Raw genomic sequence first — 15,910 nt, 5'->3', positions numbered from 1 at the left:
CATGGTGTCCTCAGTACTTCTATCAATTTGCCCAGTCTGAACATGGCTGTGCTTGATTTAGTAAGTATCTCGGTGAAGTGTCACCTCGCTGATGTCAGGTACTTCTGACAAACATGCACTGTATGTGGTTCAATGAAACACCACTGAGCTCGGCAGTAATTTCTATTGGACAACGAAGGGCTGGGTACACAAAAAGGAATTTATTCTGTAGTATTCGGAGTTGCTGATTAAATCGTTTCAAGCTCTGAGAGAAAATACCTTGGGACATCTAACACAAACAGAACCATGTTTAAGGATGGATAGTGTCATAGTCAGTTCATGATACTAACTGTAAAGTGTGAAAACAGCAACCAGACTCTGGACTGAAATGTTGATTGGTGTGGGTCATGCAGCAGAGCAGTGGAGTTAGCTATGAAGGAGGTTGTTAGGAGAACAGGCTACATGAACTGAAATAAACACAAAATGCTGGAGAAGCTGAACAGATCTGGATGTTTCTGGTTTGTTCTGGAGTAGAGTCGTCAGATTCAAAGTTAACTTTGTTTTCCTCTCCACAGATGCTGTCAGACCTGCTGCTTTTGTCCAATACACACAATTCTTTGTTTTATTTTAACGTTTCAAGTCTGATTTGATTCTATTTTTAAAGACATGTCCCAGCATTCTCTGTGCTTGCTTCAGATGTCCAGCATTTTTTTTTTAGTTTCAGTATGAACTGAAGTTACTATGTTAGAGGGATGCAGAAAGAGAAAGATCTTAGTGTGTATACAAAGTGACAGGACAAGTTGAAAAAGCTGTTTAAAAAGGCCATGAGGATCTTGAGCTTTATAAACAAAGAAGCATGGATGCAAAAAACCCAGGAGAACTTCAGATGCTGGAAATTAGAAACAAAGCTGAAATGTTAAGCCTGCTTTCTCTCCACAGATTTTGCCAGAGCTGCTGAGTTTTTCCAACAAGTTCAGCTCTTGATTGTAAGAATTGATTGGTTTGATTTATTGTCACGTGCCTAATTAGTGAAATGTTTTGTTTGTGACCAGTACGGGCAGGTCATAGTAAGCAAGGACATACAGATCATAGAATGGAAAAAAACTTGGACAGAGTAACACATATAAGTTACACCGCACAGGACTGGCACAAGGCAAGATCAATATTATCAAGATCGACATTATTTGACGTTAGAAAGTTCATTCATCAGTCTAAAAACGGGAGCTGAGAAGCTGTTCTTGAACATACTGGTGCGTGTGTTCGAGCTTCTGTATGTCCTGCCTGATGGAACAGGTTGTAGGAGGTCATTACCGGGGTGTCGGGTAATGTTGGCAGTCTTTCTGTGGCAGTGAGCTGTGTAAATGGAGTCTATGGACGGGTGTAAAATCCAAAAGAACTGTGGATGTTGTAAATCAGGAACAAAAACAAAGTTGCTGTAAAAACTCAGCAAGTCTGGCAGCATCTGTGAAGGAAAAAGGAGTTGATGTTTTAGGTCCAGTGACCCTACAGTTCGGAGGAAGGGTCACCAGACCCAAAATGTTAACTCTGATTTTTTTTCTTCACAGATGCTGCCAGGCCTAGATAATAAAATGTGAGGCTGGATGAACACAGCAGGCCCAGCAGCATCTCAGGAGCACAAAAGCTGACGTTTCAGGCCTAGACCCTTCATCTGATGAAGGGTCTAGGCCCGAAACGTCAGCTTTTGTGCTCCTGAGATGCTGCTGGGCCTGCTGTGTTCATCCAGCCTCACATTTTATTATCTTGGATTCTCCAGCATCTGCAGTTCCCATTATCGCTGCTGCCAGGCCTGCTGAGCTTTTCCAGCAACTTTATTTATGGATAGGAGGCTAGCTTCTGTGATGGTCTGGGCTGTGCACACAATCTTCTGTAGTTTCTTACGGTCCTGGGCGGAGCAGTTGCCATACCAGGCCGTTATACACCCAGACAGCGTGCTTTCAATGGTGCATCTGTAGAAGTTGATGAGGGACCTTATAGACATGTCGAATTTCCTGAGCTGCCTGAGGAAGAGGTATTGTTGTGCCTTCTTCACTGTCGCACCTATTTTGGAAATCCAGGCCAGATTGTTGGTTATAGTTGCTGTGAGGAAGTTGCTATTCAACCCTCACTGCCTCAGTTCCATTGATGTAGTTGGGTGTTTTGGTAAATTTCCTGATTGGCAAGTTGGTTAACTCAAATTTCTATTTACTTGGAGATGGTGAGGATTGCAGATGCTGGAAGCGACAGCCTATTGGTGAGAGGCAGGAAAGGCACAGCAGGTCAGGCAGCATCACAGCAGGAAAGTCAAGGGGCTGAAATGCTTTGTCAGGACTCGGGAGGGGGAGAAGGAGAAAGGAGGGAGGCCAGGCGCTATTCATGGGAAACGGGCGCTGCGCACACAGCCTGCGTACATTGTGTATCCCCAGTACTGTTCGGGTGAAGGCTGGAGACACACTGTGGGAGAGGGGCCGAAGGGCCAGCGTGGGTCACGTGGTGCGCGGACATGTGCGCAGGCGCGGGAGTGCGGCCTAATCGGTTGCCGTAACAACAGAAGCCTGGAGTCAGAGTAACCTGGGACAGAGAGTGAAGTGGGGGAAAGAGTGCGCTGGAAGGTCACGCCACGCCATGAGCGGCTCCGAGGTGGACGATCACATCAACCGCAAATACCAACTGAAAAGGCGCCTGGGGAAGGGGGTAAGGGCCGGGGGAAGGGGGTCAGGGAGAGGGGGTGTGGGGGTCGGGGAGGGAGAGGGGGGGTGGGGGGTCGGGGAGGGAGAGGGGGGGTGGGGGGTCGGGGAGGGAGAGGGGGGGTGGGGGGTCGGGGAGGGAGAGGGGGGGTGGGGGGTCGGGGAGGGAGAGGGGGGGTGGGGGGTCGGGGAGGGAGAGGGGGGGGTGGGGGGTCGGGGAGGGAGAGGGGGGGGTGGGGGGTCGGGGAGGGAGAGGGGGGGTGGGGGGTCGGGGAGGGAGAGGGGGGGGTGGGGGGTCGGGGAGGGAGAGGGGGGGGTGGGGGGTCGGGGAGGGAGGGTGGGGGTGGGGGGTCGGGGAGGGAGAGGGGGGGGTGGGGGGTCGGGGAGGGAGAGGGGGGGGTGGGGGGTCGGGGAGGGAGGGGGGGGTGGGGGGTCGGGGAGGGAGAGGGGGGGGTGGGGGGTCGGGGAGGGAGAGGGGGGGGTGGGGGGTCGGGGAGGGGGGGGTGGGGGGTCGGGGAGGGGGGGGTGGGGGGTCGGGGAGGGAGGGGGGGGGTCGGGGAGGGAGAGGGGGGGGTCGGGGAGGGAGAGGGGGGGGTGGGGGGTCGGGGAGGGAGAGGGGGGGGTCGGGGAGGGAGAGGGGGGGGTGGGGGGTCGGGGAGGGAGAGGGGGGGGTCGGGGAGGGAGGGGGGGGGTGGGGGGTCGGGGAGGGAGAGGGGGGGGTCGGGGAGGGAGAGGGGGGGGTCGGGGAGGGAGAGGGGGGGTGGGGGGTCGGGGAGGGAGAGGGGGGGGTCGGGGAGGGAGAGGGGGGGGTCGGGGAGGGAGAGGGGGGGTGGGGGGTCGGGGAGGGAGAGGGGGGGGTCGGGGAGGGAGAGGGGGGGGTCGGGGAGGGAGAGGGGGGGTGGGGGGTCGGGGAGGGAGAGGGGGGGGTCGGGGAGGGAGGGGGGTGGTGGGGGGTCGGGGAGGGAGAGGGGGGGGTCGGGGAGGGAGAGGGGGGGGTCGGGGAGGGAGGGGGGTGGTGGGGGGTCGGGGAGGGAGAGGGGGGGGTCGGGGAGGGAGAGGGGGGGGTCGGGGAGGGAGAGGGGGGGTGGGGGGTCGGGGAGGGAGAGGGGGGGTGGGGGGCCGGGGAGGGAGAGGGGGGGGTCGGGGAGGGAGGGGGGGGTGGGGGGTCGGGGAGGGAGAGGGGGGGGTCGGGGAGGGAGGGGGGTGGTGGGGGGTCGGGGAGGGAGAGGGGGGGGTCGGGGAGGGAGAGGGGGGGGTCGGGGAGGGAGAGGGGGGTGGGGGGTCGGGGAGGGAGAGGGGGGGTGGGGGGTCGGGGAGGGAGAGGGGGGGGTCGGGGAGGGAGGGGGGGGTGGGGGGTCGGGGAGGGAGGGGGGGGTGGGGGGTCGGGGAGGGAGGGGGGGGTGGGGGGTCGGGGAGGGAGAGGGGGGGTCGGGGAGGGAGAGGGGGGGTGGGGGGTCGGGGAGGGAGAGGGGGGGGTCGGGGAGGGAGAGGGGGGGTGGGGGGTCGGGGAGGGAGAGGGGGGGGTCGGGGAGGGAGGGGGGGGGTGGGGGGTCTGGGAGGGAGAGGGGGGGGGTCGGGGAGGGAGAGGGGGGGGGGTCGGGGAGGGAGAGGGGGGGGTGGGGGGTCGGGGAGGGAGAGGGGGGGGTGGGGGGTCGGGGAGGGAGGGGGTGGTCGGGGAGGGAGAGGGGGGGTGGGGGGTCGGGGAGGGAGAGGGGGGGGTGGGGGGTCGGGGAGGGAGAGGGGGGGGTGGGGTGTCGGGGAGGGAGGGGGTGGTCGGGGAGGGAGAGGGGGGGTGGGGGGTCGGGGAGGGAGAGGGGGGGTGGGGGGGTCGGGGAGGGAGAGGGGGGGTGGGGGGTCGGGGAGGGAGAGGGGGGGTGGGGGGGTCGGGGAGGGAGAGGGGGGGTGGGGGGGTCGGGGAGGGAGAGGGGGGGTGGGGGGGTCGGGGAGGGTGGGGGGGGGTGGGGGGTCGGGGGGGGTGGGGGGGTCGGGGAGGGAGAGGGGGGGTGGGGGGTCGGGGAGGGGGTGGGGGGTCGGGGAGGGAGGGGGGGGGTGGGGGGTCGGGGAGGGAGGCGGGGGGTGGGGGGTCGGGGAGGGAGGCGGGGGGTGGGGGGTCGGGGAGGGAGGAGGGGGGGTGGGGGTCGGGGAGGGAGAGGGGGGGTGGGGGTCGGGGAGGGAGAGGGGGGGTGGGGGTCGGGGAGGGAGAGGGGGGGTGGGGGTCGGGGAGGGGGCGTGGGGGTCGGGGAGGGAGAGGGGGCGTGGGGGTCGGGGAGGGAGGGGGGCGTGGGGGTCGGGGAGGGAGGGGGGCGTGGGGGTCGGGGAGGGAGGGGGCGTGGGGGTCGGGGAGGGGGTCAGGGTTGGGGAGGGGGGGTGAGGGTCGGGGGTGTGGGGGTCGGGGAGGGAGAGGGGGGGTGGGGGGTCGGGGAGGGAGAGGGGGGGGTGGGGGGTCGGGGAGGGAGAGGGGGGGGTGGGGGGTCGGGGAGGGGGTGGGGGGTCGGGGAGGGAGAGGGGGGGTGGGGGTCGGGGAGGGAGAGGGGGGGGTGGGGGGTCGGGGAGGGAGAGGGGGGGGTCGGGGAGGGAGAGGGGGGGTGGGGGGTCGGGGAGGGAGAGGGGGGGGTCGGGGAGGGAGAGGGGGGGTCGGGGAGGGAGAGGGGGGGTGGGGGGTCGGGGAGGGAGGGGGGGGGTGGGGGGTCGGGGAGGGAGAGGGGGGGTGGGGGGTCGGGGAGGGAGGGGGGGGGTGGGGGGTCGGGGAGGGAGAGGGGGGGTGGGGGGTCGGGGAGGGAGAGGGGGGGGTGGGGGTCGGGGAGGGAGGCGGGGGGGTGGGGGGTCGGGGAGGGAGGCGGGGGGTGGGGGTCGGGGAGGGGGCATGGGGGTCGGGGAGGGGGCGTGGGTGTCGGGGAGGGAGAGGGGGTGTGGGGGTCGGGTCGGGGAGGGGGTGGGGGGTCGGGGAGGGAGAGGGGGGGTGGGGGGTCGGGGAGGGAGGAGGGGGGGTGGGGGTCGGGGAGGGAGGAGGGGGGGTGGGGGTCGGGGAGGGGGGGTGGGGGTCGGGGAGGGGGGGTGGGGGTCGGGGAGGGAGAGGGGGGGTGGGGGGTCGGGGAGGGAGAGGGGGGGTGGGGGGTCGGGGAGGGAGGGGGGGGTGGGGGTTCGGGGAGGGGGTGGGGGGTCGGGGAGGGGGAGGGGGTGGGGGGTCGGGGAGGGAGAGGGGGGTGGGGGGTCGGGGAGGGAGAGGGGGGGTGGGGGGTCGGGGAGGGAGGCGGGGGGTGGGGGTCGGGGAGGGAGGAGGGGGGGTGGGGGTCGGGGAGGGAGGAGGGGGGGTGGGGGTCGGGGAGGGAGAGGGGGGGTGGGGGTCGGGGAGGGGGGAGGGGGGGTGGGGGTCGGGGAGGGAGAGGGGGGGTGGGGGTCGGGGAGGGGGCATGGGGGTCGGGGAGGGGGCGTGGGGGTCGGGGAGGGAGAGGGGGCGTGGGGGTCGGAGAGGGAGGGGGGCGTGGGGGTCGGGGAGGGAGAGGGGCGTGGGGGTCGGGGAGGGAGAGGGGCGTGGGGGTCGGGGAGGGAGGGGGGCGTGGGGGTCGGGGAGGGGGTCAGGGTTGGGGAGGGGGGGGTGTGGGTCAGGGGTGTGGGGGTCGGGGAGGGGGTCAGGGTTGGGGAGGGGGAGGGAGGGGGGGTGAGGGTCGGGGAGGGAGGGGGTGTGGGGGTCGGAGAGCGGGGGGGAGGGAGGGGGTGTGGGGGTAGGAGAGCGGGGGGGGAGGGGGTCAGGGTTGGGGGGGTGGGGGTCGGGGAGGCGGTCAGGGTTGGGGGGGTGGGGGTCGGGGAGGGGGTCAGGGTTGGGGGGGTGGGGGTCGGGGAGGGGGTCAGGGTTGGGGGGGTGGGGGTCGGGGAGGGGGTCAGGGTCGGGGAGGGGGGGTGGGGGTCGGGGAGGGGGTCAGGGTCGGTGAGGGGGAGGGGGAGAGGGAGGGGTCAGGGTCAGGGAGGGGGTGGGGGTCGGGGAGGGGTCGGGGAGGGGGTGTGGGGGTCGGGGAGGGTGGGGGTCGGGGAGGGGGTGTGGGGGTCGGGGAGGGAGAGGGGCGTGGGGGTCGGGGAGGGAGGGGGGTGTGGGGGTCGGGGAGGGGGTCAGGGTTGGGGAGGGGGGGTGAGGGTCGGGGAGGGTCGGGGGTGTGGGGGTCGGGGAGGGGGTCAGGGTTGGGGAGGGGGAGGGAGGGGGGGTGAGGGTCGGGGAGGGAGGGGGTGTGGGGGTCGGAGAGCGGGGGGGAGGGGGTCAGGGTTGGGGGGGTGGGGGTCGGGGAGGCGGTCAGGGTTGGGGGGGTGGGGGTCGAGGAGGGGGTCAGGGTCGGGGAGGGGGGGTGGGGGTCGGCGAGGGGGTCAGGGTCGGTGAGGGGGAGGGGTCAGGGTCGTGGAGGGGGAGAGGGAGGGGTCAGGGTCGGGGAGAGGGAGGGGTCAGGGTCGGGGAGGGGGAGGGGTCAGGGTCGGGGAGGGGGAGAGGGAGAGGGTCGGGGAGGGGGAGAGGGAGAGGGCGAGGGCGGGGAGAGGGAGGGGGTCGGGGAGAGGGAGGGGGTCGGGGTCGGGGAGGGGAAGGGGTCGCGGCGGGGAAGGGACCGGGGGTTGTGGTAGGGGTAAGGGGTAAGGGGCCGGGGGAGGGAAAGGGCCGAGGGTGGGGGTTAGGGGCCGGGGAAGGGGTAAGGGTGGGGCACTGTAAGAGCCGGGGCGGGGGGGGGGGGGAGGGAGGTGTAAGGGGCCAGGGAAAGGTAAAGGGGTAAGGGCCAGGGGGGGTTGAAAGGAAGGGGGTAAATGCAGGGGGAGGGGAATGAAAGAGGAGGGAGAGGCCAGGGTTAGAAAGCTGTAGGGGGTTGAGGGAGTGAACTGGGGAGGGGTGGCAGTGGTAAAGAGAGGTGAGAGAGAGAGAAGGTTGTGAGGGGGGTGTGGAAGTGATTGGAGTGTGTAGGGTTAAGAGAGTGTCAGGGAGAGAGACAAGGGTTTAGTAGGGCTGGGGAAAGGGGTAAGAGAGAGGGAGAATGGGGTGAGTAGTAGAGGGGATAGAGTAAGGGTGGGCGGTTTAAGGGGTGTTGATGAGGAGGGAGGGAGGTGGAGGGAGGATTGTGGCATGGTAACCGACAGGGAGGAGCTATGGAACCTTTCTGACCAAAACAGATGATTGACACTACTCTGCCCACAGAATTACAGAATCATTCAGTACGGAAGCCCTTCGGCCCATGGAGTTTGTGCTGCCAAAAATATACTGCTACGTGTAGTAGTCCCATTTTCCAACACTTGACCCATAAACTCCAGTGTTATGACACATCAAGTCCTTATTGAAGCATTTTTGAAATGTCTCCAGCTTCATTACCCGACCAGTGCATTCCAGAATCCCACCACCCACTGGCTGAGAAAACCTTTCCTCAAAACCACTCTGAACCTCCTGTCATACACTTGATATTAAACCTCAACTAAGGGGAACTGCTGCTTCCTATTCACCCTGTCCATGCCCTTCAGTCTCGTAACACCTCAGTCAAGTAATCTTTTCTGCTCCAAAAGTAAACAGCCCAAAATTATCCAGTCTCTCTTCATTGCTGGAATACTCCATCCAAGACAACACCCTGGTGAATCTCCACTGCAATCACATCCTTACACTAGTATGTTGGCTGGAACAGCACAAGTCTTCCAGCTATGGCCTAAACAAAAACCAAAAGAACTGCAGATGCTGTAAATCAGGAACAAAAACAGAAGTTGCTGGAAAAGGTCAGCAGGTCTGGTCGCATTTGTGAAGAAAAAAATCAGAGTTTAACGTTTTGGGTCCAGCGACCCTTCCTCAGAACTGTTTTATGGCTTAAACAAAGTCCTGTACAGCTTTAGATTCGATTAGATTCCCTACAGTGTGAAAACAGGCCCTTCGGCCCAACAAGTCCACACCGTCCCTTGAAGCATCCCACCCCTGAACACTACGGGTAATTTAGCATGGCCGGTCCATCTAGCCTGTACATCTTTGGACTGTGGGAGGAAACCGGAGCACCCGGAGGAAACCCACTCAGACACAGGGAGAATGTGCAGACTCCACACAGACAGTCGCCCAAGGCAGGAATCGAACCCACCTAAGATGCTGCTTGGCCTGCTGTGTTCATCCAGCACCACACCTTGTTATGACCAATTTGTTAATAGCCTCCTGTACTATCAACCATTGAGCTCCAGTCACACAAATGGCTTTCTCCCATAATCTCCTGTTTCCTGTCACTCACTGATCTTTTATCCAAATTATTAAAGTACCCAGGATCCCATGTGCATTTACCTTTTTAATCAGTTTTACATGTGGGACCTTATTCGAAGGCCTTGCTAAATTCCATATAAACTACATGCCCTCCCCTCTTCTAAACACTTGATCATCTCAAAAGATCCAATCAAATTTGTTATTTTCCTCTGACAAAGCTATGCGGACTATCTGATTTTAAACCTTATCTTTAAATGGAGATTAATTTTCTCATTCACTTTTTTTTTCAGATAATTTCCCTCTCACTGATGTAAAGCTCGTTCACCTATAGTTCTCTGGTCTACCTCTGCCAGCTGGCTTGTAAAGTGAAAGTGCATTAGCTGTTCTGCAGTCCTCTGGCACCTCCCCTGTGGTCAGAAACAATTCTAAAATTTGGGTTAAGGCTCTTGTAATTTTCTTTCTAATCTCCTTTTTCACCCTGGGATATAAACCATCCAGACCTAGGGATTTATCCACTTTTAAACCAGCCAAAGCCTCCAATATCTCCTCTCTTTGGGTCAAAAAGTTCACAGACCATTTTCTCGAACTCTACATACATCCTCCTCCACCTGACGAAAGACAGATGTGAAGCACTCATTAACGTTCTACCAATTTCCTCTGGCTTCATGCACAGATTTCCCCCTTTGCCTCTGATAGGCCCTACTCTTTAAAAACTAAAAGAACTGCGGATGCTATAAATCAGGAATAGAAACAGAAGTTGCTGGAAAAGCTCAGCAGGTCTGGCAGCATCTGTGAAGAGAAAATCAGAGTTAACGCTTTGGGTCCAGTGTGGGCCTCACCCTTTCCCTGGTTATTCTCTTCCTGTTGATAGGCTTGTTGGGAACATCTTGGGGATTTCCCTAATATTGTCCCTCTGCGCTTTCCTATGTCCTCTGCGCTTCTATTTGCTTTCTTGAGTTCCCCCTTCACTGTCTGTACTCGCTGAGGGCTTCTGTTGTTTTGTTCCCTTTACCTCGGTACTATGTCTCTCTTTTCCTTTTCATTCAGTCATGAATTTTCCTAGGCATCCAGCATTCTTTGGGCTTGTTGCACCTACATTTTCTGTTAAAGGAAACGTGTTGGATCTGTACTCTCCCCAGTACCTTTTTGAACATCAAATCATTCTGCTGTAGATTTACTCTCAAATTAGCTGTTCCCAATTTGTGTTTTCCAGATCCTGCCTTATTTTAATAAAATCTGCCTTTCCCAGTCCAAAACCCTTCTTTTTTTGCAGACCATCTTGCTCCTTTTCCATAACTAATGTAAAATCTCAGAAGTCGCACAACACCAGGTTATAATCTAACAGGTTTATTTGAAGTCGCAAGCTTTTGGAGAGTAGCCCCTTCGTCAAGCCTTTCCTCGTAAGACCTTCCCTCCATACCAGGCAACATCCTAGTAAATCTCCTCTGCACCCTTTCCAAAGCTTCCACATCCTTCTTATAATGCAGTGACCAGAACTGTAAGTTATCAGTTTCTGCTCGGCGACTGCGTTGTTGTGTGTCTCGAAGGCTGTCTTGGAGGTCACTTACTCAAAGATTGGAGGCTAAATGCTCTTGACCACTGATGTGTTCCCCGACCAGGAGGGAACATTCCTATCTGGTGATTGTTGCGTGGTACACCAACTCTACAGCAGATGCTGCAACGTTGAAATCGATATGGAGGCCATATTGTCAGGTTGTTCTCAGGATACAGCAAACCAGCTACGAGACACTGCCAAGCAGATGAGGCAATGGATAATAAAATGTGAGGCTGGATGAACACATCAGGCCCAGCAGCATCTCAGGAGCACGAAAGGTGACGTTTCAGGCCTAGACCCTTCATCAGAGGCAATGGAACTATGCCACTTACATGCATACCAAGAACAAGAAGCTGGAGAAAATTGGCATCCCCACCAGCAGTAGCCAAGCCTCCCCTCGTACCACGGTTCAGACCGAAACCCAACAACAACTTGTTTGATCACAATTTCAACCAGACGAGATTGAAGTTCTCAGCCGTGGGCTCAATTTCTGCCCCACTGCCAAAATGGACCCTATTGGTCTGTTAGCAGACAGAGAGGAATTCAGGTGAATGAGGCTCCAGGAATTCTTCCACAAAAAGATGTTAGCAGCGAGCGCAATGAGACAACCAGTGAACTGGAACAGGCAAGTAGAGATCTGTATACTGCGACCAAAGAAGAAAGTCAAATTGGAACCCCTCCGAAAGGCTGCTGCCCTAGGCTTGACATGTATGCTCAAGTCGTCATGAGATGAGTCAGCGCCAGATTCATCAGCCATGCTGACAAGGTAGTGCAGAACATCACCCAAACACACCACAATGCCTCCTGCACTGCCACAATGATGCCACCCGAAGGTTGCAGGAACAGCAACTCATATTCCGCCTGGGAACCCTGCAGCCATATGGTATCAATGTGGACTTCACCAGTTTCAAAATCTCCCCTTCCCCCACTGCATCCCTAAACCAGCCCAGTTCGTCCCGTCCCCCCACTGCACCACACAACCAGCCCAGCTCTTCCCCTCCACCCACTGCATCCCAAAAACAGTCCAACCTGTCTCTGCCTCCCTAACCGGTTCTTCCTCTCACCCATCCCTTCCTCCCACCCCAAGCCGCACCCCCAGCTACCTACTAACCTCATCCCACCTCCTTGACCTGTCCGTCTTCCCTGGACTGACCTATCCCCTCCCTACCTCCCCACCTATACTCTCTCCACCTATCTTCTTTTCTCTCCATCTTCGGTCCGCCTCCCCCTCTCTCCCTATTTATTCCAGTTCCCTCTCCCCATCCCCCTCTCTGATGAAGGGTCCAGGCCCGAAACGTCAGCTTTTGTGCTCCTGAGATGCTGCTTGGCCTGCTGTGTTCATCCAGCCTCACATTTTGTTATCTTGGAATTCTCCAGCATCTGCAGTTCCCATTATCTCTGACACCACAATGCCGTCTGTGTTCTCAAGACCAATCGCAACATTGTCCTCAAACCAGCAAACAAAGGAAGAGCCATTGTCATACAGAATAGAATGGACTACTGCAAGGAAGTGCACTGACAACTGAACAACCAGGAATACTACAGACAGCCACCTGCCGATCCGACGAAAGAACACACCCATCAACTGAACAGACTGGCTTTGATCCAGACCTTCAGAGTATCCTGTGCACTCTCATCCCCTGTACTTCTCGCACAGGAAACTTCTACTGCCTTCCAAAAGCTAACACACCTGGATGTCCCATCGTATCAGGCAATGGGACCCTGTGTGAGAACATCTCTGGCTATGTTGAGGGCATCTTAAAAGCCATTGTACAAGGAACCCCCAGCTTCTGTTGCGACACTCCAAACGTCCTACAGAAATTCAGCACCCATGGACCACTTGAACCAGGAATATTCCTTGTCACAATGGACGTTTTAGCACTCTGCACCAGCATCCCCCACGATGACAGCATTACTGCAACAGCTTCACTACTAAATACCAACAACTGCTAATTTCGAGACACTATCCTACAACTCATCCACTTCATACTTGACCACAACATCTTCACCTTTGCCAACCAATTCATTATCTGGACACACAGAACAGCCGTGAGGACTGAATTAGCACCTCAGTATGTCAACATTTTCATGTACAAATTCGAGCAAGCCTTCTTCATTGTGCAGGATCTCTGACCAACGCTACACATTGACATTTTCTAAAAACCAAAAGAACTGCGGATGCTGTAAATCAGGAACAAAAACAGAAGTTGCTGGAAAAGCTCATCAGTTCTGACAGCATCTGTGAAAAAAAAATCAGAATTAGCATTTTGGGTCCAGTGACCTTTCCTCAGAACATGACATTTTCTTCTTTTCGACTCCTAGCATGGCAAGGAATCCCTGAAACAACTACCTAATGATATCAGCAAGTTTTATCCCACCAACAGATTTACCATGGAGATGAGAGATAATGGGAACTGCAGATGCTGGAGAGTTCCAAGATAATAAAATGTGAGGCTGGATGAACACAGCAGGCCAAGCAGCATCTCAGGAGCACAAAAGCTGACGTTTCGGGCCTAGACCCTTCATCAGAGAGGGGGATGGGGAGAGGGAACTGGAATAAATAGGGAGAGAGGGGGAGGCGGACCGAAGATGGAGAGTAAAGAAGATAGGTGGAGAGAGTATAGGTGGGGAGGTAGGGAGGGGATAGGTCAGTCCAGGGAAGACGGACAGGTCAAGAAGGTGGGATGAGGTTAGTAGGTAGATGGGGGTGCGGCTTGGGGCAGGATGTGACCGATAGGTTACACTTCATTGTCCAATACTTCCCCAGAGCGGAGAGGCTACCTTCAACATGTCTTCAGTGATGATGACCATCTCACTAAGATCACCCCCACGTCTCCACTTCTTACATTCAAACAACCACCAAACCTTAAACAGACGATGATTGGCATCAAACTGCCCAGCCTTCAGGACAACATTGACCACACCACCACACAACCCTGCCATGACAACTTCTGTAAGACATGTCAGATTATCGACATGGACACTACCCTCACACCTGGGAACATCACCCACTGCGTATGTGGCAGATACTCATGTGACTTGGCCAACGTTGTCTATCTCATTGTTGAAGGCAAAGATGCCCTGAGGTATATATTGGTGAGACCATGCAGATGCTACGATAAAGGGTGAATAGACACCATGCAACAATCACTAGACAGGAATGTTCCCTCCCAGTCAGGGAACACTTCAGTGGTCAAGGATATTCACCTCCAATCTTTGGGTAATTGTTCTCCAAGGCAGCCTTTGAGATACACAACAACACAGAAACGCCGAGCAGAAACTGATAGCCAGGTTCTGCACACAAGAAGGTGGCTTCAACAGCAATCTTGTGTTCATCTTGTGCTGCAAATAACCCCATCATACTGTTCTATATCTGTAAATTCTTCCTTAGTGCCCTGTTTTGACACTGTCACCTGGATAAATGGTTATGATTGCTCTACCTTAATTAATTTGTACAGTTTTGGATTATTTATGACTTTCATTAGACTCTCAGCATGTGACTCTCACACCTGTCATGTTATTCCAGGTATTTGCTTTATCTCCAGCACCACCTTATTTTTAATGTTTTGTAATTATCTCCCTGCTTCATTTAATCAGATTATGAGTTGTCTGAGGCGGCATAGTGGCTCAGTGGTTAGCACTGCTGTCTCACAGTGCCAGGGACCCGGGTCCGATTCCAGCCTTGGGCAACTGTCTGCGTGATGTTTACACATCCTCCCCATGTCTGAGTGGGTTTGCTCCGGTTTCCTCCCACAGTCCAAAGATGTGCAAGCTAGATGGATTGGCCACGCTAAATTGCCCGTATAGTATTCAGGGATGTGTAGATTAGGTGGGTTATAGGGGATGGGTCTACGTGGGATGCTGTGAGAGCCAGTGTGGACTTGTTGGGCCAAAGGCCCTGTTTCCACACTGTAAGGATTCTATGATTGACTTGTTGTTCAGCTGTTGACACTTTACTCACACCATCTGGCATTTCGGATCACCTCAGGGACTTATTACTTGACACTCCACTCACACCATTTGTATGGTCTTTTGATCTCCCTGCCTATAAATTCTATGTCTGTGTGCTTGTCCCTCACTTCACCTAACAAAGGATGTGTGCTTTGAAAGCTTGTGATTTCATAGAAACCAGTTGGACTATCACCTGGTGTCATATCACTTCTAACTTTGTCCACCCCAGTCCCACATTGGTACCTCCATATCATAATTAAGGTAAAACATGCAGTGTTCTGGTCACTCACTAGAATGGTAGTCTGTAGTTTTACCCACTAACAGCTTTGCCCAGGCTCTGCCTCATGTGATGAGCAGGAGATGATGAGGGAGTGGTGGGAAAAGTATCAGTGAGAATGAAGAAAGCAACTGCCAGGTTGTCTAAATCCTGCCTGACACATCTTCGAACCTTTCCAGGCTTATGGAATAGTGTGGAAAGCGATTGATCGGCAGACCGGAGAGGTGGTGGCAGTCAAGAAAATATTCGACGCGTTCAGAAATCAAACCGATGCACAGGTATTTCAGGGGAGTATGGGCTCAGGGTGATGGTTACGTTGCACAGTGTGTTTCCAGTATTGTTTATGCTTTTCCTTCTAGGTATCTGTTAGTATCGAAACTGGAGCCAAGTTCTCATTCTTATTTCTCTTATTTTTCAGAGGACATTTCGAGAAATATTATTCCTTCAGGTGAGTTCAGTGTAATTACGGTTTGTTCTGATATAATGCCTGTTTCTTCAACGTGAATTGGATTTAATGAGATTGAAGAATTTAGATCATTACTTGTAGAATACAAACTTTCCTTACCCATATTGGCTATAATGTGCTTCTGGCCCCATTAATTTAAATGGCACAGCTATTGTGCGATTTTCTTATAACACACAATTCCACGAGAACATAATTATCGCGCTATATCAGAACCGACTATACTGTGCAGGAGGGTTTCCTGACACAGTATGTCGAAGGGCCGACCAAGAGGGGGGCCCACACTGGATCTGGTATTTGGTAATGAACCAGACCAGGTGTTTGATTTAGTGGTAGGTGAGCACTTTGGAGAGAGTGAGCATAATTCAGTTACATTTAGTTTAGCAATGGAAAGGGATAGGAACATGCCACAGGGCAAGAGTTATAGATGGGGGAAGGGCAATTATATTGCGATTAGGCAAGACTTAGGAGGCATGGAATGAGGTCGCAAAATGCGGGGGATGGGGACAATCAAAATGTGGAGCTGGTTTAAATAACAGATATTGCGTGTCCTTGATAGGTATGTCCCTGTCAGGTAGGGGAACCATGGTTTACTAAAGAAATTGTATCTCTTGTTAAGCGGAAGAGGGAGGCTTATGTGACGATGAGACGAGATGACTCTGATGTGGCGATGGAGAATTACAGATTAGCTAGGAAGGATTTAAAGAGTGAGTTAAGAGCAAGGAGGGGACATGAGCAGACATTAGCAGGTAGAATAAAGAGGAACTCTAAAGCTTTCTATAGGTCTGTGAGGAATAAGAGGATGACGAGG

At 56.3% G+C, this 15,910-nt stretch overlaps 1 protein-coding gene across 1 annotated transcript in view; it reads left to right on the top strand.

Annotated features, from left to right (window-relative positions):
- Positions 1–2,507: 2,507 nt before the first annotated feature.
- The window catches only part of mapk15 (mitogen-activated protein kinase 15), an 85,590-nt gene continuing 72,187 nt past the window's right edge, over positions 2,508–15,910 (top strand). The window contains exons 1-3 of the mRNA XM_059640999.1: positions 2,508–2,670; positions 14,816–14,914; positions 15,055–15,084. Coding sequence (XP_059496982.1) covers positions 2,602–2,670; positions 14,816–14,914; positions 15,055–15,084 — 198 coding nt within the window. The 5' untranslated portion in view covers positions 2,508–2,601. The remainder of the gene's footprint in view (positions 2,671–14,815; positions 14,915–15,054; positions 15,085–15,910) is intronic.

The sequence above is a fragment of the Stegostoma tigrinum genome, chromosome 2 (genome assembly GCF_030684315.1).
Source record: "Stegostoma tigrinum isolate sSteTig4 chromosome 2, sSteTig4.hap1, whole genome shotgun sequence".
NCBI lineage: Eukaryota > Metazoa > Chordata > Chondrichthyes > Orectolobiformes > Stegostomatidae > Stegostoma > Stegostoma tigrinum.
The sequence above is the reverse complement of the archived record's forward strand: the minus strand, read 5'-3'. Positions and strand labels throughout refer to the sequence as shown.